A 24,379-nucleotide genomic window follows, 5' to 3' on the forward strand; every position below is an offset into this window, starting at 1 on the left:
AATTTATTTCTATCAAATTTGCCAAAGCATATCATATAGAGTTTATAGACTCTATGCTATCTGTAGCAGGACAGTTTATGCTTCATCTGGCATAACATCTGTCAAAATAAACTTCCCCTGTCTCTGCCCTCAAAATTTAATAAGCTGAGTCTGTACTGAATCAGCTCTGTGTAGCTTTTAGCCCCAGTGGTTTTGATCTGGTAGTAGCCATCCTAAAACTGTCACATAAAATCCTGGCCCCAGGTGCATGCTTTGTGGTCAAGGGCACAGTACTGAAAACTGGGCTTCCTGCCTAGCTAGCTGAAGGCTAGGACACAAACACCAGTTCTGCTCAGAGCACCAGCTTTTAGGACAGTCAGAACCACAGCCAAGGAAAAGAAACAGAGAGTGCCTTGAATGATCTGGAGTCAACTATTGACATCGCTTTGATTTTTTATTATTTTTTTATGTGTACATTTTTTGTTCAACAGTTGTGCCAGGCATTCCCAACAGCAAGAGTGGCTGCATATGAAAAGGAGTAGTTCCTTTTTGACTTTATGAGCCCCTTTGGTGGATGTTGATCGTCCCATTCTATGAGGGTTAAAAGTCGTCGTGTAAGCAGTTCTGGCCTACTATGTGGTACTGGAAATGAGCATGCTGGTCGTCCCTCTGGCAGCGAAAAGGAGTAAAAAGCTGTCTAAAGAGATACTGATTGCTAGTGTCATCATCAAGAGCAACTGATTGCTCTGTTTAGAGACTCTAAACGAGTATGGCAACCAAAATCTTGTGCGAGATTATGGATCTCTCTGCAGGTAATGTTATTGGCTGCCACCATGATTCACTGTGCAGCTGTCATGTCCAAGCTGATCCTCTCCCTACCCCTTGCAGCATTATTGAGACAGAGCCTGCTATGCAAGCTACATAGGGGTCTTGAGCGCCATGCTCCTGAAGTTCTGAACCTAAAGGTACAAGCAGGAGGCCTAAGATACCCGGGGATCATTAGTTACCATATTTGCTGTAGAATTCAAGAATGTCAGCAGGAATTAATCAATAAAAGGGTTCTCCAGAAGGACTCCCTCTTTTTTACTATTCACTTGTTCCTTTCTGCAGATCTGAATTAAATTTATGTCAAAAAGCCTACTGACAAGGGACAGAGAGAACAGTGAAAGACAATATCAAATTCAGGTACTTCTAAAAAAAAGAGCTCTCAACTCTGATATGTGTCAGATCTCAAATTCTTTCTTTCAGAGTGGATTAATCTGAAGTGGAACGAGGTAGAATGATTCCAGAACAGGTTTTCACATACGAGTTATTCTGCAATAGTTATTGCAACGTAGGTATACTCCGTCCTGGTCAGAATTAACTTTCAAGCACAGACAAGCCCTTCCATTAGAGTTGAGCAAATTGCAAGAACATTTAATAAAGGTAATTAGTTATAAAATCTGCAGTGGCATTCGCAGTTCATTTTGGTTTTGCTTTTCACAAACATTTTGTGAGCTGGCACTAAGCCCCCTATATTTTGCAAGCAATAGGGAACCTTGTCAGTTCTTCTGTGACAGTGTTTGCCCACGTATTTATACCAGAACTTTTGATGTGCCTGATCTGAATATTGTTAGGGAATCAGCAACTCAGGGAGCACTTGAAACTTAAATAATGAAATCTCTGTGAACAGTACTCATACCATTACGATGTAAATTATTCCTCCACAGCCTACTGGGTTTAAGTATCTTTATGTAATATTTGTACATTTATATGTACATACAGTGTACACAGATGTACGTACATACATATGAATGCATATGACTTTCATAAAGGGAGCGCAAAGAGAACTGTCAAAGACATAAGCCTACACATCCCTTTTGCCCAGACCATGGCTATCATGGATTCATTATCACATGGCTTCATCTTTCAGTGTACATTAGCACTGGTAGCTAAAGCAACAGGAGAATGAAGTTCCCTGTGCATTTTGCGTCAAGTTTCAAATCAATGTTGAGTTTGTCATTGACATTTCAATGGCAAGCACACCTCGCTATTCCAAGGATTAATTTTGGCACCGTCTCCTTTAGTTAATCCTTTTGAAAGTGCTTAAACATAGATGATAGTATTTGGCTCTGCATGCATGATTTCTGCTACTAAGCGATTATCTTTTTGTTTAATCATTCACTGCAAACATGTTACATAAAATGGACTGATAACAGAGTCACAGGACTCTTTTTTTTTTCTACTGGTGTTGTACAAATGATGAGACTTGGAAATGTTTTTGAAAGCTAGGCAGTGCAAAATTAAATTTGCTGCTGCGAGATACAAGAACATTTTTCAAACCAGTGGAATTAGATCTCCTTAAGTCACTAGTGTCTCTCGTCCCACATGAAATAGGTCATCTTTTGGAAAAGCATGTGCTTTGGTTCAGTAACAGGTCAGGTGAAGCAGATGAGATGCACCATCAGAAGCTGCATTGGCATTTATGGAGCCTAGCCAAGAGGAGACACTTTTGTACTGCCAAAACCTTGAACTGGCTCAAGAAAGCCGTCATTGCATACTCACTGGGAGAAACTCCTGGGTCTGAGATGAGGCAACACTGCTGCTCTAAGGCCCTCAGCAAGTACATACTATGGGTTGGATTGTAACACCCTCTAGGTAGGCATTAGCAGGAGAGACATATGGAAATACACTGGCATTGCTACGTGCTTTGTTGGCTGGCAGAGATTCCTCCCGTCTGTCCTTGTGTTGTGCACTTAGAAGGTGCTTAAAGTCATGTGATTCTTCTGCTTCCTTGTTTTTATTTCCCATTTGCCTCTTGCTTAAGACAACCTGGCACCCACGGGCTGGAATGAATCATCACTTTTTCCCTGTGCGATCTGATCTTCATGCCTATGGTTCAGTTGCCACAAACCATCCCACTTGAGCAGCCTGCTGCAAGCCATGTTCAGCAGGAGCCAAAAGCAATGTTTGCTTTGCAAGGAGACATTGTAAATGAAGTGATATTCATTTAGAGAAGGCAAAAAATACAGCACTAGAAAATGCAGATTTGACTGGCGGATGCCTTTGCAGAAATGAATGCTGTATTTGAGCAAGCCGTTGGGTTGCTTATTGTGTAAGTATAAAAAAATTAATTCAATAAAAAACAGTCTGGAAAAACAGAAAAGAAAGAATAGGCTGTCTTGAGGTAATTCACCATTCAGCAAGCACAGGGGGATTGTTACCGGACATGCCAGAGCTGCCGCCTTTGACTTTCAGCCCCCCTGCAATCGGCCTAGGAGCCTGCCTTGAAACAAGGCAGGAAGGCAGTCTGTGAATGGACCCAGCGAAAAGGGATAGGGAAAGCTAGATGTGCCCCTTTCTCTCCAGGTGCTTTTGGGGGGTCAGGGTGGGAGCTGGGAGGTGACAGGGAAAGCGAGCAGAGAGTTGTTTTTCATCTAGGGAATTTTGAAAATACTAGGTCTATTGGTCAGTATTCCTGTAGGTGCTCTAGTTTTGCTTCTAAATGCTGAAAAAGAGATGGTTTATCTTCAGCAAGCTAGATCATCCATGTGCACCACTGGTCTCAGACATCTAATCAGCAGGATGTGGGTGCCTGGACTCCGTGCAACCGCAACCTGTAATATCAGTGCCGGTGGAGAGACTTACGGCCCCACGCTCAACCCCAGAGCAGAGCAGCTCCACCTCAGGAAAGCTCAAGGCAATGAAGGCTGACACCTAAGATACTGTGCTGCCATATTTCAGTAGGGTAGCTAGCCCCGTCGTAGGGGTGGCACATAAGATCGCAAAGTAGTTGTAGCTTTTGACAATTTTCCTGTGTGTACAGTTAAAGAGGCCTGGTTATTTTTGTTTACAGGTATTCTGTAGTCATTAACTGTTTTGAGGGTCTCTAAGGAATTTTTGGCTCCAAGGTTTTCAGCAAGAGCTTATTTATGACAGTATTAAACCTCTAGGTAAAGCAGGTTAATCCATATAACATGTTTTGGTGCAAAGGTTTACCCAATCTGAAGAATAGCATGGAATGAAGACCCGGACTTGAAAGGGAGATTATTTTTGTTGTTAATGTAGCCTAACTTGTCATCCACACTTTTAAAGCTCTGTTTTTTTCAGGATTTGTACTTAGATGGCATTTCCTTTCTTTTCCAGCAGTGGTCTACGGATATCTTACTGCCTTTGGAAATATCTTTGCCCATGACAGCAGTATGCTGAGGTATTCTTAAAGGGTTCACCTGCAATTACTAGTCTCTATCTAAGACCTTCCCCTTCATAAAATCTATTTTATTCATCTCAAAAATATGTCAAACAGTGATTCCCTCTGCTTCACATTACATTTATCGAAAATAAAGAGATTGCCTCACAGATAAATTGCTTTGGAATGTGTCTGTATACATGTTTCTGTATGTGTTTGTGCATACATGAAAAGATATAGATAGAAATATATATGTACACACCCCCCCACTCCTATATACATAATGTACATTATATATGTACCTTTACATGTATATACATACATGGACATTACAAAATGCACACATATTATTTATAGAAGGAATGCCTGTTTAAACAGCTGTTATTTTTTCTTCTAGACTGTTCTTTTGGGATGTGCAATAGCAAGTTTATACAGAAGGCAGTATTGTCAGTTGCTGGCAAACCTTTGAGGGACAAGGTGTAACGTTATGAATGCTGGAAGACAAAGTGAGCAGAAAATATATCTGGAGATGGGTACCCAGCAGCACCTGAAGGTTTATGCTGCTTTGGCTGTACTATGGGAGGAAGGAATGCCTGCAATACAAAGTGCTCTCTTCGCATGCTTTCCTGTGTGCCCCATACCCTGCTCTCAAATCTAAACTGGGGGAAGATTTATAGTGTAGGTTAGGTATAGCAAAAAGACACCAGGACTCTTGTGAGGATGCAGGGAATAAGTAAATAGGGGCTTGAAGGAAAAATCTTCTGAACTTCGTATGAAGCCATGCGCATTTGTGGGCAAATGCTTTCATACAGTGCTCACAGGTAACTCTCCAGCCTCTCTTGTGAATCAAGAAGTAGCTTAACACTCTTTAGACAGAAGACTGAAGATGTAGTCCTTACTTGTGGATACTTGTCATATTTAGACATCTATGTCAGAAAAAAACTTTCTTACATCAAACCTAGCTTACAGTGAAACTCATTATCTTTTCACTGGAGTTTCACCACCTGTAACAGTGTCCTCATTTAGCTGTGAGTTAAGAAAACAGCATTAAATGCCATGATTATTTCTGCATAGATGCGTAAGCTGGAAGGGAATCTGGTCTTGTCTCACAGGGGACTTGTAGGTCTCATCTGTACTAAATGCTGTTCTTCAAAGGTGAATGTGCAAAATATAGTCTGTTCTTATAGTCTAATTTATTTATGAGTTGCATGATCTGTGTCTTCCCTAACAGAGAGTAGAATAAAGCTAACTTAATTGAGAACTGATTATAAGCACTGTGAACAGAAATCTTTGTTTTCAGGAGCAAGCCACTGGAGCGTGTTAGCAGCGCATTTTCCAGATGAACTCCTTTCCTGCCTTATTTTGTGACTAGAATGAAGAAACTAAGGAACGGAGACCAAAAGCTTTCTTTTTGTTTAAAAGAAGTGTCCTGTGCCCGCTGAAAATGTATTTACAGACCTTTAAGCTTCCTGGGAGATGCTAGCCAGACTGTTTGCTTCCCTGTTGTTCTGTGGTTGTGCCTCCTCATTGCTTCATGATATTTCGCATAATCAGTCTCTGACTTTGTACTGCACATCGTAGGGCTTTAGTTCCTGACAAAACCACATGCAAGTAGGGAATAAAATGAGGTAACTCCAAATAAGTAAATTGAGCTAACTATACTTTGTGACTTGGCAGTCCTATATAGTCGGGATTGTGCCTGATAAGGTGATTAACCTTTACAAACTGTAACAAAGGTTATCATGGCTGCTTTTATATGTGGCAGTAAATAGAGACATAAAGACGTTAAGTCACTCACTGAGCTGTGTAATGAATCAATAGCTAAGCTGAAGCCAGGAATCTTTTTCCAGGCTTTCACGCAACCACAAGACTTTCTGCCTTGTCAATTATTAAAGACCTTTAGCAACCTTCAGTGAGCCACACTGAAACACATTTCTTCATGTTCTTCCCCTTCAACTTCCCTTACTTTTTTTTTTTATTCCATATTGTTGTAAATGTATGTTATTGTGATATTGGAGCAGTGTTTACCCTAGCACACATGAATGGCTGTGAGCAGAGGTGGGAGAGGCTGGAGGTTGTTTTGCTTGGTGTAGATTGGTCTTGAGCTGTGAAGCTCAGTGAAGGCTTTAAACTTTTGATTCTTTGTATCTAGGGTCTTCATTTAGGACCAGACATGTTTCCTTATGAAATATCAGCATGAAGAGTCCTCCTGTGTAGACTTCTCTCTCCTGGCCTTTGTAAGACACCCTGCCATCTCTGGAAGTTGAAACCTACAGAGATGACATGACACAGTCCAGTCACACTGCAAGTTAGTGGGAAATGCAAAAACATAACTTGTCTTTTCTAATTCAGCTTTTCTGCTGTACCACAGGCACCAGTAAAATCAAATGTTCCAGGTGGGAAAATACAAATGTGTATGCATAGCAGAGATAGGGAAATCCCATCACGGTCATTTGGCTTTGTCTTCCCTTGCATAAGCCTTCTGGCACAGCTTGGCTGGCAGCAGCATAGGCCAGGTCCAGGTTGAAGAGGGATGATACTAGAACACCTACTCAAGTAATCACTGAGAAACCTGGAAAATCAAATTAAACTTTCTGCTGCTATGAGCTTATTTGCTCTGCTTGCAAGCATCAGTCACTTGTTTTTTCTAAACTGTTATATTAAATGGAGAAAAAACTAACACGGTAGATCAAACATGCTTGTATACAATATGCTTATATGCATGTACGCAGTACATAACCGTACAGTATAATGAATACTGTATAATGAATCCCAGTTCCTTGCTTTGTCTAGTATATTACTGAATGCCGCTTCTTTAACACTTTCTGGTTTTTCAGCTCTTAACTTAGAGTATCTGCAGCACTGGGAACTTACTATCCAAGAGATGCCCGTACCCATTCTTGTATTGCATTTTGCAAGAGACATTTAAACAACCTTCTCCACTTAGAAATGTTTTTCTGATGGGTGTTTTTGACTTCTTTTTCTAGGCTCTATTTTTTGTACGTTCATGCTGAAAGCTCTGGTTTTAGATTGAGGTGTCCCAGGCCCAGTTAGATATTTGACCCAGATTTTTACCATATTAAAACTGACATTTTGTCCCTGCTTTATGTTGTTCCTTTTTTTTTTTTTTAATAAAAGAAATACCTTGCACATTGCAAAGATACATGTAACATAAGTGTTTCAGGCTTGTCCCTTGGTCCCCTTCATTCATCTCCCTTTTTTCACCAGCTATCATCAGAGCTTGCTTCTTCTGGGGGTGTTGGGGGGGGCGGACTTTTTCCCGCTGGACTTTGGTGTGTTGGGGCTGTCTGCTAGTTCACAGCCACCAAGCTTAACAGCTGTGAAGATTATAAGTGTATTGTCTGTATGTCAAAGAAACCATACATCTAAAAAGTAACAGACAAAATATAATACTCCTGTGTAATTATTCTACTCGGTGTATTCCCACTGCAATGTTTAATGGAGCTAAGGCTAAGGCTTTTCTCCCCGGATGAGGACATGTGCCATGCTCTGTTTCCCTGGCAGTTCAGTGGTATTGTGTTGACATGGCAACTTTTGATCCTGATTCTTCTCCCTGGAGCAGTGCTGTCTAATGCACAGCCTTCCAACTCCACACAGGTTCAGTCCTGCTTGCGTCTATATAGGGGAATTAAGTGGCAGTGGGTTCAGAGTCTCACGGTGTCACACTTCCATCAGTATTTGCAGCAAGCACCATCCTTTCTTTTTCCCTTGTGCTAACCAGTCTGTTTCCTTAAAAGTCTTAAATGTGCAATAGAAAAGTGATTGAAACAGTGGTGAACTAGGAGAAGGCAATAAGATTATCTTGATCCAGCTTCCAGTAGGATGATGAGCTAGGGTGAAGATAAAAGTAACTAACTCCAGTGTGTGATGCCCACTTAGGATGGAGTCCTGCCTTTCCCCCACCCACTGTCTCTCCCTCCTGCTGCATGTGCTGTGCAGGTTCAGGCCTCCTCCACGTTCATTAGTCTTGCAGAAAACTGATAAGGAAAAAAGCCTGGTCTTATTTTTTTTCTGCAAGTGAGTTGAACTGGCTTACGGAGGTGTCTGATGAATGTAAGGGCTAGGGTATGGACCATATGGCTAAAACCAGGAATTGAACGGCTAGGACAGGAGAGGTGGAAAGAAGAAAAAGGGAAACAGCGTTAGAAAGGGGAAAAAAGCCTTGCCTGTTCAGTGGAGGGAATATATTTCATCAGTTCAGCTGACTGGAATTGCTCTCTCTGTGTTTAGTCTTAATTATTTCTGCTTCCACTCTCCCATCCTTTAGTCAGTCTCTTCTAATCAGTAAGCCTTTCACAGTAGGGATTGTGTATAATCTTCTGGGTAGAATCCGAGATACTGTAGGAACATTAACAATGATAAAGTAATAGTAATTCCAGTAGGTCCAGCTCAACTCCTGGTAACAGTTGTATTGGTTCCTCCATTTAAGTGATAGTGGCTTTTTTCAGTGTGTATCGTGGAAGTGATAACCTCTCTTGTTTAAAGAAAATAGAAGACACAATTGTTCTAGGTAATTTGCATCTTGCATAATGTAGGAAGTTTTCTGACTTGTGGAGCAGAAACTGGGTGAAAAACACTAATAAATTGGAGCAGTGTTTGTTCCATGTATTTCAAGCATGTGCAGAAGCAAGATACAGGTGGGGGGGCATGGGTCCCTCGTGTTTATGCAGTTGTAATCTTCACCTCCTCCCAGATTTAGGCTATTTGGATTTTTTTTTTCTGGTTGATATGCTTTTGAAAATTAAATATTAACAACCTGCCACAACAGTCAGTGCCATAGTATAGACTGGTGGGCTGTGTGCCTTTGAGCTCAACCCTTCCAATAAATCACACAAGCATTTGCTTGCTGGGAAGCGCATGCTGCTGGTGCTGCATGTGGTGGGTGAGGTATAATGGAAGTACCCCCACTCTATATGTCAGTGACCTACACCATGCCTTTGGACACACACCAAATTAGGTTGACTTAAGTCTTTGTGTATTTTCATGTAGGAGAAGACCTGTGGTACCCTTCCTGGTGCAGGGTTAGCAGGGGCAGAATTCTGGCAGCTGAGGTAACATCTAGCTGGGAGGGTAAGATCTGCCAACAGCTGAGGGCCGTGTAGGGCCTCAGGGAAACACAGCCTAGCCAGATCTGCTTCAGCATGGAGACAACCCCCAGCCAAAACTGAAGTTACTTCCCTCATCAAATAGGTGTTACTGAAAATTGAAACTAAAAAGAAAACCTCTTTGTGGAAGACATCATAATTACAAATAAGAGATTTATTTTTATGGAAGACCTATTCAAGGACCATGAAACAGAAAATAAGCCAGCTTGAGGATGTTGGAAGACGTTACACTGGAAACATCAGTATTAATATAGCTAATTGTGGAAAACATGAAATTAGATAAGGTGCTCAATTTTCAGTCATATCAGTAGGGTCATTAGCAGCAATTACATATCAGCAGAACTTAGGGTATTAAGATTGAAGAGGAAATACATTTTGTCTTTATTTTTTCTGAAGTACGAACCACTTGTAAAGCCCTCAGTGTCTTCCATAGCATGGAGTTGTGCATGTATTAAAAAAGAGAAGCAGGGCTTGAGCACTCTCATTGAAATTTAACACTGACAAGAACGCAGTTTAGGCTAGCGTAGCCGCAGCAGATAGGCAGTGGCTGCAAAGGGATTGCGTGCATGTTTTATGCAGTGGTCCTCTCATTTTAGTAATCTATCAAATGTTAGCATAGCCCTTTATGTGTCAGGATCCCATGCAACTGGTATGCAACTCTTCATCACCACTGACAAAAAGTAACAGCACTGCTACAACAGGATCAGGCAGTAATTCCCATGACTGTCAAAACAACTGAAATCCATGGGAACGCAAGCTGGGCTGTTCCTGGGAACCCCATTTTGAGAGACCCTCAGGTTAAATTCAATCAATCAGTGTGTCTGAAATGATATACACTTTACTTGCATATTTTTTTGGACTGAGAGGGTTCAATACATAAATTTTGGAAAAAAAATCATAAAATCTTACCCTTTATAAATAGTTATCTATAAAAGCTGCTTTATCTATAGAAAATTAGGATCCAGATTCTTCATTTTCTTTGAGCATAGAGTGAGAATGCCCTGCATAAACATCACGTCTCTACACACACAGTGGTAGACTCTTGGTAGAGCAACATTGACATTAACAAGGCTGCACCAATTTACATCAGCTGGGAATACGGTCCATAGGACCTAAGTTACACTGGAAGATAATAATGATTCTCTCTCAAGCACTGTTTTGTGAATTTAGCCATTAAAACATGGAAAGCAATTAACATCTCAATATTATATATTGAAATTTAAAATATTATAAAAATAGCACATTAAGCATATAATTTTAAACTTAATAGGATTGGCATTTGCTTGTACGGTGGTTAAGCAATTAAGATTCTGTGTAATACTGGTAAATCCACAGATTTCACTGAGTTTGTGCACCTATGTCAAGCCTGCAATTAGTACCAAGGTATTTGTGTATCACTTGCCTGGTCTGTCACATCTAGATTTTGAGCCACATGGTGCAGTTCTCATGTATCTGCAAAGGTATTTTAAACTCCTACTGAAGCTAACAGGAATTCAGACAGTTTATGGAAGGCAGGACTAGGCTTCAAACAGATTCTAGGAGTCAGACTATAGCGGTCTTCATCGCAAAAGCAAGCCAGACACAAAATCAAACAGAATGAGGAAACTTTCCCTCTTTATGTTCTTATTCTTCTACTTGCCACTGAGCACTTTTTAGAATAAAGCCCATTTTCTTGTCTGCAGGCAGCTCCATTCATATGGCTGATGCTTTCATTTGCACCTTCTGATTGAGAACTCCCTTCAGTTGTCTGAAACAGAAATGAAATGTCAGTGAAGGCACGTGCATGTCTTCCAACAGGCAGCCGCTGGACTTGATTCGTATTATGTAGCTCTGCCTGACTCTCCTCTTCTAGTGGCACAATTTCTTAGCTTTGAAAGAAACTGAACTGAATGTGTACAAACGTCTGTAAGAGGAGGCTTGCACCACAAATCTAGCATAATCTAGATAGCCAATAACCCACAGGGTCTCTGCCTTAATTACTGAGCTATTGCCTTCCCACCATTCGCAGCATCACCAGAAAACTCACCAAGGGACAGATCAGCAAGCTTTCCTATAAGACAGTGGGTGATTTGTTTTTAAGGGTGTGAGAAATTATACACAATTTATGTAAAGCTGGGGCTGCAATTTAAGAAGTCTTAATCTGGATGCATGTCAGCCATTCATACTCCAAGAGCTATGGTAGAAACGAAATCCTGGAAGTCTCTGAAAACTTGGACACCTTCCAGGCTGAAGCCTTGCTTAGAAAGTCAAATATGCATCAGTAACATGCAATACCTAGAAATAGTAAAATTGTTGGCTGCTGAGCTCACAATTTTGGGCAGCCAAAGTCTCGTTGGTCTTGTATGAACACAAGGCAGAGGAGAGGGGCTTGTCTATAACATGTTTCTCATTGCAGGTCTGTATTACTCAGCTCTTTTTTAGATTTGCCCCAGTAACAGAATCATCTCAGGTTTCTAGTAGCGGGTTATGTTCTGAGCTCAGTTTCCAAGCACAGAACCACTCACACCACCAAAAATGAAGGTGTGCTCTACCAAAGTAATTTATACTTGCCTTGCCAAACACCGATCTGAATAATAGTTAAAAGAAATTCAGAACTTACTTTTCTTTTACACTGTGCGTTTGTAGATGCATTATTTTCTATCTTCATTCCAGTTGCCTCTTCCATTTCTAAAAAAAAAAAAATTAAATTAAAAAGAACCAGGAGTAACTAAGCATACAGTCAATTTATCAGCTGACTGAAGTAAAAAATACCTAATCAGTTATTCTTCCAGACAGAAGAATAACTGAAGAATGATGATTACCTCCTAAAACATTTTTCTGAGGCAATGTGATTAATGTATCAGGACTGTGTAGCTTGGGGGTGTTTAGAAAAAAGAACAAAATCAGCAGCTTGACTGTAGCATGGGGGTTCAGATAGACCTTTCAGAGCTGAATTTTGCCTTTGCCCAGCAGCTTCGTGCTAATCTAACTTCGTTTGTTATAATCTCAGGAGATGGGAACGTTCAGTGTAGAATGGGCTTGGAGAGTCCTTACGCTAACAGTATACCTGGTGTTATTTTCCCCAGGATTGGTCCCCAGGTAGAAGGTAAGTAAAGCCTGAAAACTTTCAGGCTAAATTTGAGTGAGACAATCATGTTCCAGTACTCCAGTTAAAAAAAAAAAAGTAGAGCACATTATGGAAAGTTTCACCAGTGTTTCGGGAGCGTGTTCAGGTCTGTGCTGAATTAATATATCTGCTTCTTAACGTATAGCATATATGACCAGAAATGAGTAGTAACACTGAGTCTGCAAGAGAAAGGATCAAAAGCAGGATTTTGCCTAAAAGCTTGGATGAAGTATGTATGGGACTTTTTATTTATTTATTTATAGTAATTGGCATTAAGAACAGCAGTTTGGACAAGTGGTAAGAAAGGTAATTGTTTACTTTCCCTTACATGTAATGGCCTGGATTATGGAGGCTGGTGTTTCTAACGGGTCATCTGGAAATGAACAAAGAGTGTTCCTTTGAGCACTAAAGCACACATACCTGTCAGAAGTGCATCAATTATCTCCACTACACGTTTTGCATCTTCCATTGTGAAACACATTGGTGGTTTAAATTTTAGTATATTTCTGTGGGGTCCGTCTGCACTAAGAAGGATTTGATGCTCTTTCAGCCTGTGGGAAGAGGAAACATCTGTGTTAGACACTGGTATAAAACTATATTTTGTCCTGCCAGACCCTTCTGGCTGAGTTAGATTTTGAAACTTTTATTTTTCTAGTACTATGCTATCAAAAGCTACACAAATTTAAACTGACATTAATGAGTAATTGTTGGGGAATATTAAGAGGGTTTGATCACTGCACATAGTCTTTAAAAAACCAGTTACTTGTAAATCAGGTGAAGGGCTTCAGCTGTGGCTGGCGTTCGCTTTTGTTGATCTTTCACCAGATCCACTCCAACAAACAATCCAACACCCCTGGAGCAGAGAAAAATAAATACAGACAAGTGAAATCCAGCGTCAGTAACCCAAGCCTTCTGCTGCAAATGCAAAACCTGTTTCTAACAACTGCAATTCCCTTCCCTGGGGCGCAAGCGGAGCAGGAGCAGGAAAGCAGGAAAGAGAGGAGACTTTATCTTTGGTTGTCTTTTGGCACTGGCTACTTCAGATGATCAAGTGGGATAACAGATATTTCTGGATAAATAAATTCAGCTGGCTCATTAAGGCTGATTGCCCAGTTAAGAATAATAGAATCATTTTCTTTCTCTCTTGTCCCGCAAACCTCAAGCCAGGGAGCTGCGGAAGACAAATAACCAAAACCAAACAAAACCAAAACTAAAAAAAACCTCACAACCTAAACCATCCCCTGAAAAAACCTGAAGGCAGTTATCATGGTGGTAACATGAGATAAGGAAAACCCACACTAACATCTCCAGATGAAATGGACCAGAGATTTGAACAAGGTCTCCATCATCCCAACAATGCACTGACAACTGGGCTATTGTTCACGGATAGCTCTTTCTCCTACTCTCTCCCAGAGCTTTTCTACTGGCTACACTTATAATTAACTAAGCAGACGGATGGACAACTTTTTTGAAAAATATATTGCCTTACACTATCAATTTTGGGTAGTCCATTTTATAAAAGAGGTGTAGCATAATCCTGATGTAATGTTTCTGTGCTCCCCTCACCCCAAACTTGTTCATTTTTCTAGCACAGTTTTATTTTTTCTTCTCTGACATTGCTGTAAGGCACCCACCTGATATCTCCCACTAAAGGATGTTTCTCCTTTTGCTCAGCCAGCAATTCCAGGAGATAATTTCCTACACGTGCAGCATTTCCTTGAAGATCCTCTTTTTCTATTACCTCCAGCACAGCCAAACCAATAGCACAAGACACTGGATTGCCTCCAAACTGACAGTAAAGACAAATAGGGAAACAAAACCTGTCAGAAACATTCATCTGCTTCTATCCATATAGTTTTCACTTGCCCTCTCATGCTTGGCATCTCCTGAGGAAATCTTGAAGAGGTGGGGATTTTGTGCTGTGCAGGCTTGTGGAGCACTGTCCCCCACACTTTGGGCAGTGTAAGAGGCCCAAGGAGGGCCTCCCTCTTCCTCCACTTTGGGTTTCAGTAATTTGAAGATTTCACAGCTGAAGAGTTCAAGCTGCTCTCACAGTTTGATAATTGCATGTACAGGCAAAATGCTCCTGTAAAGAGCAGTGAGTGATAGATCTGGTATTTCTTGAACTGGAGGATATACACTCCATTGAGAGCCACGGGACTGATGGTAGCTGGGAATAAGGCTCCCTCACAAGACCAGAAAGAAGACTCAGTAAACAAGAAGAAAGCTGCTCCTCTGTCGTATGCACACAGATCAAATGTTTCCGGTAAAGGGTCACTGTTTTGTTAGGTGACAACTGCAGAGCAAGGTCTGCCAAGCCATGAGCCCCACTAGCACAGAGCCGCTCCCAGAGAATGGAATTTTACATGGTCAACATTTCAGAGGAGGGAGAGAGAAGTAAGGAAGAATTTATCTGTATGGATATAAGCTGGCATGACTGGCTAGTGCTGGTCCATATATTAAGATATACCACTTGGTACAGCGTGTATTTCAAAGCCTCTCCACTTCCTTTTAGCTATTAGACTGTGGTTGACTCGTGCTCTTAGTAATGTGATGCAGTGGTGGATGCAGATATTAGCTGAACCACCTGAACAACTTCTAACTTCTAAATGCAGACCAGAACTAAAAAAGGCAAACCTCCACCTACGAACTTACTGTATTAAAATACTCCAGTCCGGAGGCACCAACACTTTCAGCAATTTCCCTTGTTGTGACCACACAAGACATAGGGTGGCCATTGCCAATGGGCTTTCCCATGGTGACAATGTCAGGCACAAAGTCTTCGCCTTGCAGCTGGAATGCCCAGAAATGCTTCCCAACTCTGCCAAAGCCAACCTGGACCTCATCAGCTATGAATACTCCACCTGCTGCGCGCACGTACCTGAAAACAAACAGAATAGCTTGAATGACTAGTGCTGCCGTGCACATCTCAGGTAGGCAATCTAGGACAAGGGAGTTTGTATTACTGAAATTCTCTGTGTGAAACCAGCTTAGGAAAAAAAGAAAGAACGTGGCTGCTGAAACACAGCTACAGCTATTTAAATTGATAAACTTTTTAGTTTGCTAAATGTTAAGAAAAAAACACCTGATATTTTGATGCAAAATAGGGGTACTTTAACGGTACTGTAGACTTATATCTATGATGGTTCAACTTCATCTTCCATTAACTTATGGTCTGAGGATTAAAGATAGAAAAGTGAAAACAATTATCCACCTAAAAACAATCAGTCAGCTGATGTTCCATAAAAAATAGAAATGGAATCATACTCTTCGAAAAGTACAGAGGAACCACAGCCAAGAACAAGAGAGTGTTATAGCTGAATTGATTGGATAAGCCTATAGTGAAAAACCTGCTTCTTTGGTTAATTTACCAGTTACGCCCTTTTGAAGCAATGTACGTACTCTGCCACTTTCTGGAAATAGCCCACAGGTGGAATTATTTGGCCTCCACAGCTCTGCATGGATTCGGCTATGAAGGCAGCAATCTACAAAAAACAAACTCAGATGAGAGCTGTGTTCATCTGCTTGGTCTTTGCACAAATATCTAACAGTCTAGAAATAAACGCTTAAATGTGTGCTTTAATTTAATCGCGCAGTGGGTTGGACAACTGAGGGCTCTTAAGAACAGCTATGGCTAAAGAATTTATTCGTTTTGTAATCCGGGGTGCCCAAATTTGCAGTAGCCAGGGCCACCTTTGCAACCTGATGGGAATACAAGGACCTCCCTTATGCTCTAGTCCTACAGCTGTTGAACTGGAAGACACTTACTGGTGTCAGTGGATGTTGGCTGAGGCTCCTGGGTGCTCCATAAATTTATTTAGAAATTTCAATTTGCAGGAGACCTCACAACAGCATTTGCCATTTTCCCCAAGCGGCTAATGAAACCTGCTTAATGCCGAGGCTCTGCAGCAACGGGTGTTCGTGGTGGTCAGCTTTTTTGTTTAATTCTGAACACCAGGCAGAGGTGGGTAGAAGCTGAACTGTAAGATGACCTGAGGCTATGCTTTGGGCACCCCTGCCTAATGCAAATAACTACACAAGTAAAATGTCAGCAGGAAGCTCTTGACAAAAGAGGAGAAAAATTCTACAGGTGAAGTAATTCCAGTTGCTAGGAATGAAAAAGAAAGTTATTTCAAGTCAGGAAGGGTAAGAGCAGTGGATCAGATACACCAGAACATCAAAATTCGTTTCTTGTCAGCAGCAGAGGTCTATGCAGCAGAGATACGATATTACCCCAAAGTCTCAGCATAAGTCTGCTATTTAAGGGCTTGCATCCCCACACCACTTTGAACCCCTCCCTGAGCATCAAGAGGTCTCCCTGGGCTGGTGCAGTCTTCCTGGAAACAAGGCCGAGCAGTAACGTGTAAAGAACCATACACTATATTTGAAGAAGCATGCTACGGCGAAAGAGTACGAAGCTTCCCATAGCATGTGAGGCTTAGCCTTTAGCACAACTTGTCCTGCCACAGGTCTATGTCACCAAAACCTAAGAAATATGCAAAAGAAAGGAAAAAAGGGAAGAAAAAAGAAAACTATCCGTTAGTAGAGAATAAAAAAAAGTTGATGAAGAAACTAAAAGAAGAGTGATGTTAAGTCCATTGGACTAGAAGGGAACATGTTCCAAACTCCACTGAAGTCTTCTGTGACTTCAGTGGGATTTGGATCAAGCCCTACATGTCTCAAAATGCTAACGCCATCACACAAAACATTAACACATGTTCTAGGTAAACCTGCTCAGAACCTGTCTGTTTTTATCAACGTCATACTGTATGCGATTGAAAGCTTCACCTTTTTAGATAACTCCAAAATTATCTTCAGCTACTAGACTTAGAAATGTAGTATCCAGATTTTATCTAGCATATTTTCTCCACATCCTGGAGACTTTTCTATATCTTTGGTGGAATTTGTGATGTAGTTTCTCAGCTAACCTCAAAGCTTGCCCTAAGATATTCACAATCTAGTGATTTGATGCATAAAATAGGAAATTAAACTTCTTTGGTTGTATCTGCTTATTTACAGCTGTATTATTGATCCTTTCATTGATGCATGGAAAAATTATGATAAAAGCATCAGGTAGAAAAATGGACCATATTAAACACAGAATCCACCATAGAAAAATGAAGGGCAGGGGGAAGAAAGACAAACTGAGTAAAGAAACATGACCTTAGTTGCCTGTTTCATGCCCCCATGCCACACTTATTAGATGAAGCCTCAGCATTTCTAGAGCACAAAGCACACACCTTGCGTCCGTTCTTCTGTGTTTCTTCAATAATCTTTTTCACCTCTTCAGCATAAGCACTTGCTGGATCTGGGTGGTCTTCCCTGTATTTCCCTCTGTAGACATCTGGAGAAGGAGCCTGAAAAGACCAATTATTTTCTTTTTTAAGCCCATCCTTCTATGAAATATTTACTTTCTTTTCTATTGATCTGTGGTTGTGTCTTTCCACACAGACAGATAATAGGAGTTAGTACAGCCTGAATTTCTGCATGGAATTGCAAAAACGCTTACAGGAGCTTAAGCGCAAGCCATGCCTGTGATATGTTCAACATTACTGGACTCAACTGTTGAAAGAACCATCATCTACCTCATCCACCTTTCACGACTGTCCCTCCTCTCCCCCAAGACACAATACTGAGTCCTCATTATCATCTTATTTCAGATTCTTGCAGAAAGATCCATTTCTGCAACTGGCGAATGGGGCTTTCCAGTCTGTCACTTCCCTTCCAGCATCTTAATCATGGTATGAATCTGACCTTTGAGCTGCTACAAACAATGTTGGGAGAGGTTCAGTAAATCAGAGAAAGTAAGTGGTATAAAAAGGCAGATACTACTTCGGCAGCGTGGTTAGCGCAAGGAGGTCTAGATAAGAAAGGCCTGCTTGGTGTACATCTCTGGGCTGAGAATTACTTTTTTCTTTGTAAGACATACAAGTTCAGGCTGAAAATCAAACCATATTCCGCTCAGTTGAACACCCATGAGCTCTGTACCCAGATCTGTGTGAACTTGTGGGGTCTGCCTTTCCAATTTTTGGAAGTAGACTCAGAAGTCCTGTGTATCTTTAGCCAAACCAACACAACAGATACTGGCTAATTTCTTCAACCTGTGTAACTACACAGTGCAGTGACTCAGGAAACTTGTAGCACTACGAAGGAAATCAGCCTCACAGCTGAATGCCGTCTCAGAAATCCAAAAGCAAACAATTTTGCTGTATTTAATCCACTGACAAACAGCCAAGTATATGCACTCTAGCATCAGCAAAACAGAATGAAAGTATATTTACACCACAAGCGGGTAATTCAATATGCTGCATTAACAGGCATAAAAATGACAAAAGCAAAAAACCACACTTACCACATGCACAAACTCCTTCTTGCTGTCCTTTCCCAGCTGATTAAATTTATAGGGACTGATGTCAATCAGAGATGTAACATGGCCATGGTATGCACTGCATGAGTGTTAAATATCGAAGTCACTTTTCACCAAATGTATAGAAGAGCTAAATTTACAACTGTGCCCATAAATAATCCAGAATAAGCGACTATCTGCAAGACAGTAGCACTGTTTGTGAAGGGATCTTGATTTAATTTACTCAGTCTTTCTCTCAAAGGCAACGTGAAATTGCTGTTGACTTTAATTCACTTGCAAGACTGGAACCAGGAGGTTTTTCTTCTTAGACAAAATCAAGTGCCAGCATGGGGAGACACCAATATGATGTCCTCTGGACTGCACCACCTCTAAGGTGGCTGCCCTAGCAGCCTTACCTAGCAGATGAAGGGTGGCTCCAGCTCCCTCATTTCCAACCTGTGGAACCCGCTCTGGCCAACCCGAGCTTTGCAAGCTAGACCCCAAACCATTGCAAAGACTCTCAAGAGTGTGCATTGCATCGGACGGTGAGGGTCTTATGCAGCAGCACACCGCTACCTGCCCTGAAGGCCGTACAGGCTGCACTGTTTGGCTGAAGCCACATTCAGGATAAGGATGAATAGCGTTTGAATATAAAAGCTTTATATTGCAGAGCATGCTAAAGCTGGTTACTGCTGAGGCCAGTTTGATTTAGAAATGAGGAAACAGAGCCTTCTGAACCTAAAGCATGTAGCAGCTTCACTCAGGGAATAAACCTTTTAGTTCAGCCATAAACATGAAGCAAAGGGAATCTCAAACCAAATCAAAGACGTGTCACAATCTCAGAGTAGCACACACATCGGGTAGCGAGGATGTTTTTGAACTCCTTTGTCTTCTTTAGACCTTTCTACTAGCCAGTCAGCAAAATCTGCCAAAGGACACAAAGAAAGGACAGAAAGCCCACCCTGACTGGGATGGTACCTATGGCAAAAGCCTACAGAGCCTTGGGACCTGGGCAAAGAAATACCCTATGTGTTCAGGAAGACAAGACATTGCAGTGAAACAGTGACAGAGGCTCCATCCTCAGCCTCTCTTAATGGAAGCTACTCTGAGTGGTTCCAAATCTTGGCCACGTGCGTTAAGGAGGTTTCTGAGCACAGCTGAGTCAAGCACTGTGTCATTCAGACAGAGACATGTGCTCTTGCAGTTGCTCTGGCCAGACTTTCTAATCACAACCTATGAAGAAGATCCAGCCCTACAGCAGCATAACCAGCCCTACAGTTGCATCTAGGCTAGGGAAACCCAGAGGCATAGTCAGCCACCTTCCCCATGGATGACAGCCCTCTCGGTGTCTCCTGATTTTGGTTTTGTGTGTGCACTTGTGTTCACTGGAGGAGAGCTGAGCATCAGTGCGACACTGTTGCAGAGCTACAGGACCTTTCTTCTTGACCACTGAATGTTTATGTGTACAAAAAGAGACATGTCCAGCAAAGCGTGACAAACAGAATGCCCTTTTCCAGAGCAGCCCAGTGGCCAGACCACTCATTGATGTTGAAAACCAACATTCAAGTCTCTGGTCTGAATTGCTTTGGGAGTGTCTGTGGGATGTGCCCTGTAACAGGTGATTGACCTTCTGGGGTGACCGACAAGCTTATTTTTCAGAGATCTTCAAAACTTGGTTTATCCAAACGTAGAAAAGGGATTTCCTGACTGGTTCTATTATGAAAGCAACAAGGCTTTTCTTTCAGCGGGCAGTGGAGTACAAACAGCAGGGGGTTGCTGCAAAGCCACTTTTGAAGTAATGGCAGGAGTTGCTGGCTGCGTTCACATAAGCTACTCTAAACTCTATGTACTTACTTTTCAAGGGTGATCACATCTTGGTGCCCACGGTACTGCCGAGACAGTCGTAAAGCAAGATCATTTGCTTCAGACCTGCGTAATAACAGACACAGCCACCAAATAGTAAGGAAATGCTTCCAATTAAAATGGTATTCTGACACAGAAGAGGAGGAACGCACTCATGAGTATAATAAATCAACACAGCAGGCTCTGTTACTATACAGATTACAATGCTAAGGTTGAGACTAAATGCCATGTAAGAGGGCAAAGAAAAAACAGCTCTTTGTACATACAAATAGCAAACAAAGAGATGCTTTCTTTCCCTCCCCCAGTTTACTTGTAGACATTTACCTCCTCTTGGTACAAATGAAACTGCTTTGAAGCTGAGCGCGCAGTGCAGCCGCAAACCCTCGAAAAGCAACAGCATGCCAGCCCCACCTCCCGGCCTCCACAACGGCTCTGTCCTGCCCGCTGCCTGCACCATCAGGAAGCAGAGAAAGCAAATCTGCTCCCTGGATGAAGCCTCAGACTTCCAGCCTAACCCGTAGCAGCCCCTCTGCTCACAAGTCCCTGCAGGTTGTCTGTTCTGGCAACGTAAGTGGTCACAGACTAAACGGAGTCCCTGAAGAAGGCTACTCATTTTCAAGGTCATGGGTCAATTGACAGGTAGCATGCACTGATCTGGCCATAATGTTCACCAATTTTCAGTCTAATTTGCTTTTCTTGCTTTTTCCCCCCCTTCTTTTGCGCAGCATTCAGCAAACCAGTTTCATGTTTTGGCTCTTCTGCGCTGAGCCATCACACTAAATATGACAGCTGCAAATAGGAAAGGTCCTTCGATCAGTACTGGAAATATTTCTGTTGTTTATTACTAAGTCCTACTTAGTAAAATCTAGACCGAGCTGTTCTGAATGTCCATCTCAAGCGGGAGCAAAACAGTCATCATGTAAAAAAAAAATATTCGGACATACCCAGAGTTAACAAAATAGCAAACAGAGAGTTTCTCGGGCAGGGTGGCTGTAAGACGCTGCGCGTACTGAACAAGGTTGTCATGCAGGAACCGGGAATTTGTGTTCAGCAGTTCCATCTGTTTTGTTGCAGCCTTTATCACGTGTGGATGACTGTGGCCAACTAGAGAAGAAAATAATTAGTTATTACTAGCAAGCAGTCAGTTGTTGAACCACGCAAGGACAGAGCAGGAATGTGAACATCATCACTTGGAACAAGTACGTTTTGATCCGTATTAGAAATGAAGGAATAGAAGTAGTCTTACAAGTTAAACCGCTTACCATGTGCAACATTGTTGATACAGTCTAAGTATTTTTCTCCTTTCTCATCAAACATATATTGGCCCTGAGCACGCACTATCTTCAGAGGGTCCTTGTCAAAGAAAATTTTGCAGGAAGGCCTAAAAAAATGAAGTATAAAATAATACCATTTTAGTTTTCTCAGCTCTCACCCTCTGACTTTTAAGGGGGTTGATCTTTTGCGGCTCTGGAGGCAACTGCCTCCCTCTGCAAAAAGCTTGAGAGTGGTGCAGATGGTGGTCAAGCCAGACTCTTGCTGAAATCAAAAACGTCCACCATGTACCTGCCCAGGGACAGTGGGAATAGAAAGAGGTCTTTAATAAGGGCATTTTAAAAGCATGGCTCTGCAAGCAGCTTCACACAAGCACAGTGACTGCAAAGTCATGCCAGGTCCTTCTATATACATATACGCATATATTTCCTGCTGCGTTTCTAGGCTGTAGCTCTGTTTGTTTACATGCCTTACAAACATGTATGAGCAATTAACTTGCTCGGAATAAAATAAATTTGTTAAGCATTGTTTCATACTACCGCCAAAAATACATTACGCAATGGATGACTGTACTGTATAGAGGTCACATTGAAGAACAAAACACTAATGCCTCGCAGGCTTTATTTTCAGATGTGCTGAATGGGTCCTAAAAATCTTGGTATCTCATCCTCACTGCTTTGGATAAAATCTTTAAAAGTGGCTTCTTAAAGGCACCTATATCACACTGGCTTCCAGCAAAACTCAGGTTGCTCGTATAATTATCCAAAGTATTCTCTAAACATCCTTCCCCCCCCTTGGAGAACATGCCAGCTATGTAGTTATCTTGAACAGTATTACTGAGCAGAAGGAAAGTTTTCTGAACTTTTAGTGCTGTTTATATGGCCTCAGATAAACACAGTTGTTTCCAGGTAACTCAGACGGTGCTGCTCACACACCCCTATTGTCAGATACATTGAGATTATGAACTTGTAAAGCCCAAATGTGACCCCTAGAAAGTGAAGTCTATTACTTTCTCATAGTTTCTAGCCCTGTTGCATAGATCTTTTCTGACATCTTTGGCTACTCCTCTGGTACACGTCAAAAGCAGCGCACATCATCATCATCGTCATTGGCCATTTCTTGACTACAGGTTTTCCTTCTGTTAGGTGTCAGTCCTTTCTGTGAGAGTTTCTTTTTGTTCACTCAACACAGCCCAATCAGACAATCTTGCACAGGCAAGGGTCCCTCACATTGAGCTGGCCCCTAAAGGTGTTATGTGCATGCTTTACAAAGCCACGACTTTTATGAATCTTTGGTGAGCTTTCCATACGTTCCATGCATTTAGGATGCAATCAGCAAATAGCCAGTGCTGGTTTTAACAATCTGGACTTATTTTTCACTTGGCAACACCTACTGAAGAAGGAGGAAATAGTATAATATTGCAATACAGTGGATCAGATACACACGCAGCCAGGACTATTGCTCGGGTCGCAGCTGCAGGCAGCCTCCCCCCAGTTAGACTCGACTTAAGAAATCTCCTCAGCTTCATGTAACAGAGATTTTTGTTTTGGGTTTTGGTTTTTTTTTTTTCAGGAGCGTGCAGTTTATTCACAAAAAGCCCTGCACAGCAGCATTTTAGAGGTACGCCTGGGTACCACATTCTGGTTGCTGGCTGATGTTAAAAAAAAAAGTGAAGTAGCGTTTGACGTGCTGTGCTTTAATGAAGTGGCCCAAAGCTTTGGCAAGCTGGAGGGCTGGCAGGTCCCGTCCTTCCCCGGCAGCCCCCGGCCGCCGTCACCGCGGGGGTGGACGAGGGACACGACTGCTGCAGCCGCCGGAGACCTTCTCCTCCTCCTCCTCCTCCCCCCCCGCCCCGCCGCCGCAGCCCCTACCCGATGTGCTTCCTCCGCAGGGCGAGGGTCTCCGCCTTGCTGTAGCGCTCCTCCATCCCCTCGGCTGGGCTGGGCTGGGCTGGACTCGGCTCGGCTCGGCACGGCTCGGCTCGGCTCGGCTCGGAGCGGCTCGGCTCGGCTCGGAGCGGCACGGCTCGGAGCGGCACGGCTCGGAGCGGCACGGCTCGGAGCGGCTCGGCACGGCTCGGCTCGGCTCGGCTCGGAGCGGCTCGGAGCGGCACGGCTCGGCTCGGCACGGCTCGGCTCGGCTCGGCTCGGAGCGGCTCGGCTCGGCTCGGAGCGGCACGGCTCGGAGCGGCACGGCTCGGAGCGGCACGGCTCGGCACGGCACGGCTCGGCTCGGCACGGCTCGGAGCGGCTCGGCACGGCTCGACAGGGGGCTCCCCGCCTCTTATGCCGGCGCCCGTCCCCGCAAACCCCTCCTCCCCCGCCCCGCCCGCCCCGCCGCGGGGACAGCCCGTCCGTCCCGTCGCCCCGTCGCCCCCCCCCGCCGCGCCAGGTTTTTTTTTTTCCCTCTGGGCGACTCGTGTTCGCTGCGGAGCTGAGCCTCAGCCCAGGGTCCCCCCCGCTCCGCGCCTTTGAAGTTTTCTAACGATGCAAAATAGCGCAAACTTGTAGAACAACCGA

General features: G+C 42.8%; 1 protein-coding gene across 1 annotated transcript; it reads right to left on the reverse strand.

Moving 5' to 3' along the window:
- Window positions 1–9,409: 9,409 nt before the first annotated feature.
- Window positions 9,410–24,130, reverse strand: ETNPPL (ethanolamine-phosphate phospho-lyase). Its single transcript, XM_064450089.1, has 13 exons — window positions 23,732–24,130; window positions 21,851–21,969; window positions 21,533–21,692; window positions 20,580–20,654; window positions 18,732–18,825; window positions 17,620–17,736; window positions 15,782–15,864; window positions 15,035–15,260; window positions 14,014–14,168; window positions 13,143–13,232; window positions 12,800–12,930; window positions 11,873–11,940; window positions 9,410–11,020 (listed from the first exon to the last, which is right to left on the reverse strand). The coding sequence occupies exons 1-13, from the start codon at window positions 23,785–23,787 to the stop codon at window positions 10,889–10,891; spliced, it is 1,506 nt and encodes a 501-aa protein (XP_064306159.1). The 5' UTR covers window positions 23,788–24,130; the 3' UTR covers window positions 9,410–10,888.
- Window positions 24,131–24,379: the final 249 nt, after the last annotated feature.

This window comes from Phalacrocorax carbo, chromosome 4, assembly GCF_963921805.1.
Source record: "Phalacrocorax carbo chromosome 4, bPhaCar2.1, whole genome shotgun sequence".
Taxonomy (NCBI): domain Eukaryota; kingdom Metazoa; phylum Chordata; class Aves; order Suliformes; family Phalacrocoracidae; genus Phalacrocorax; species Phalacrocorax carbo.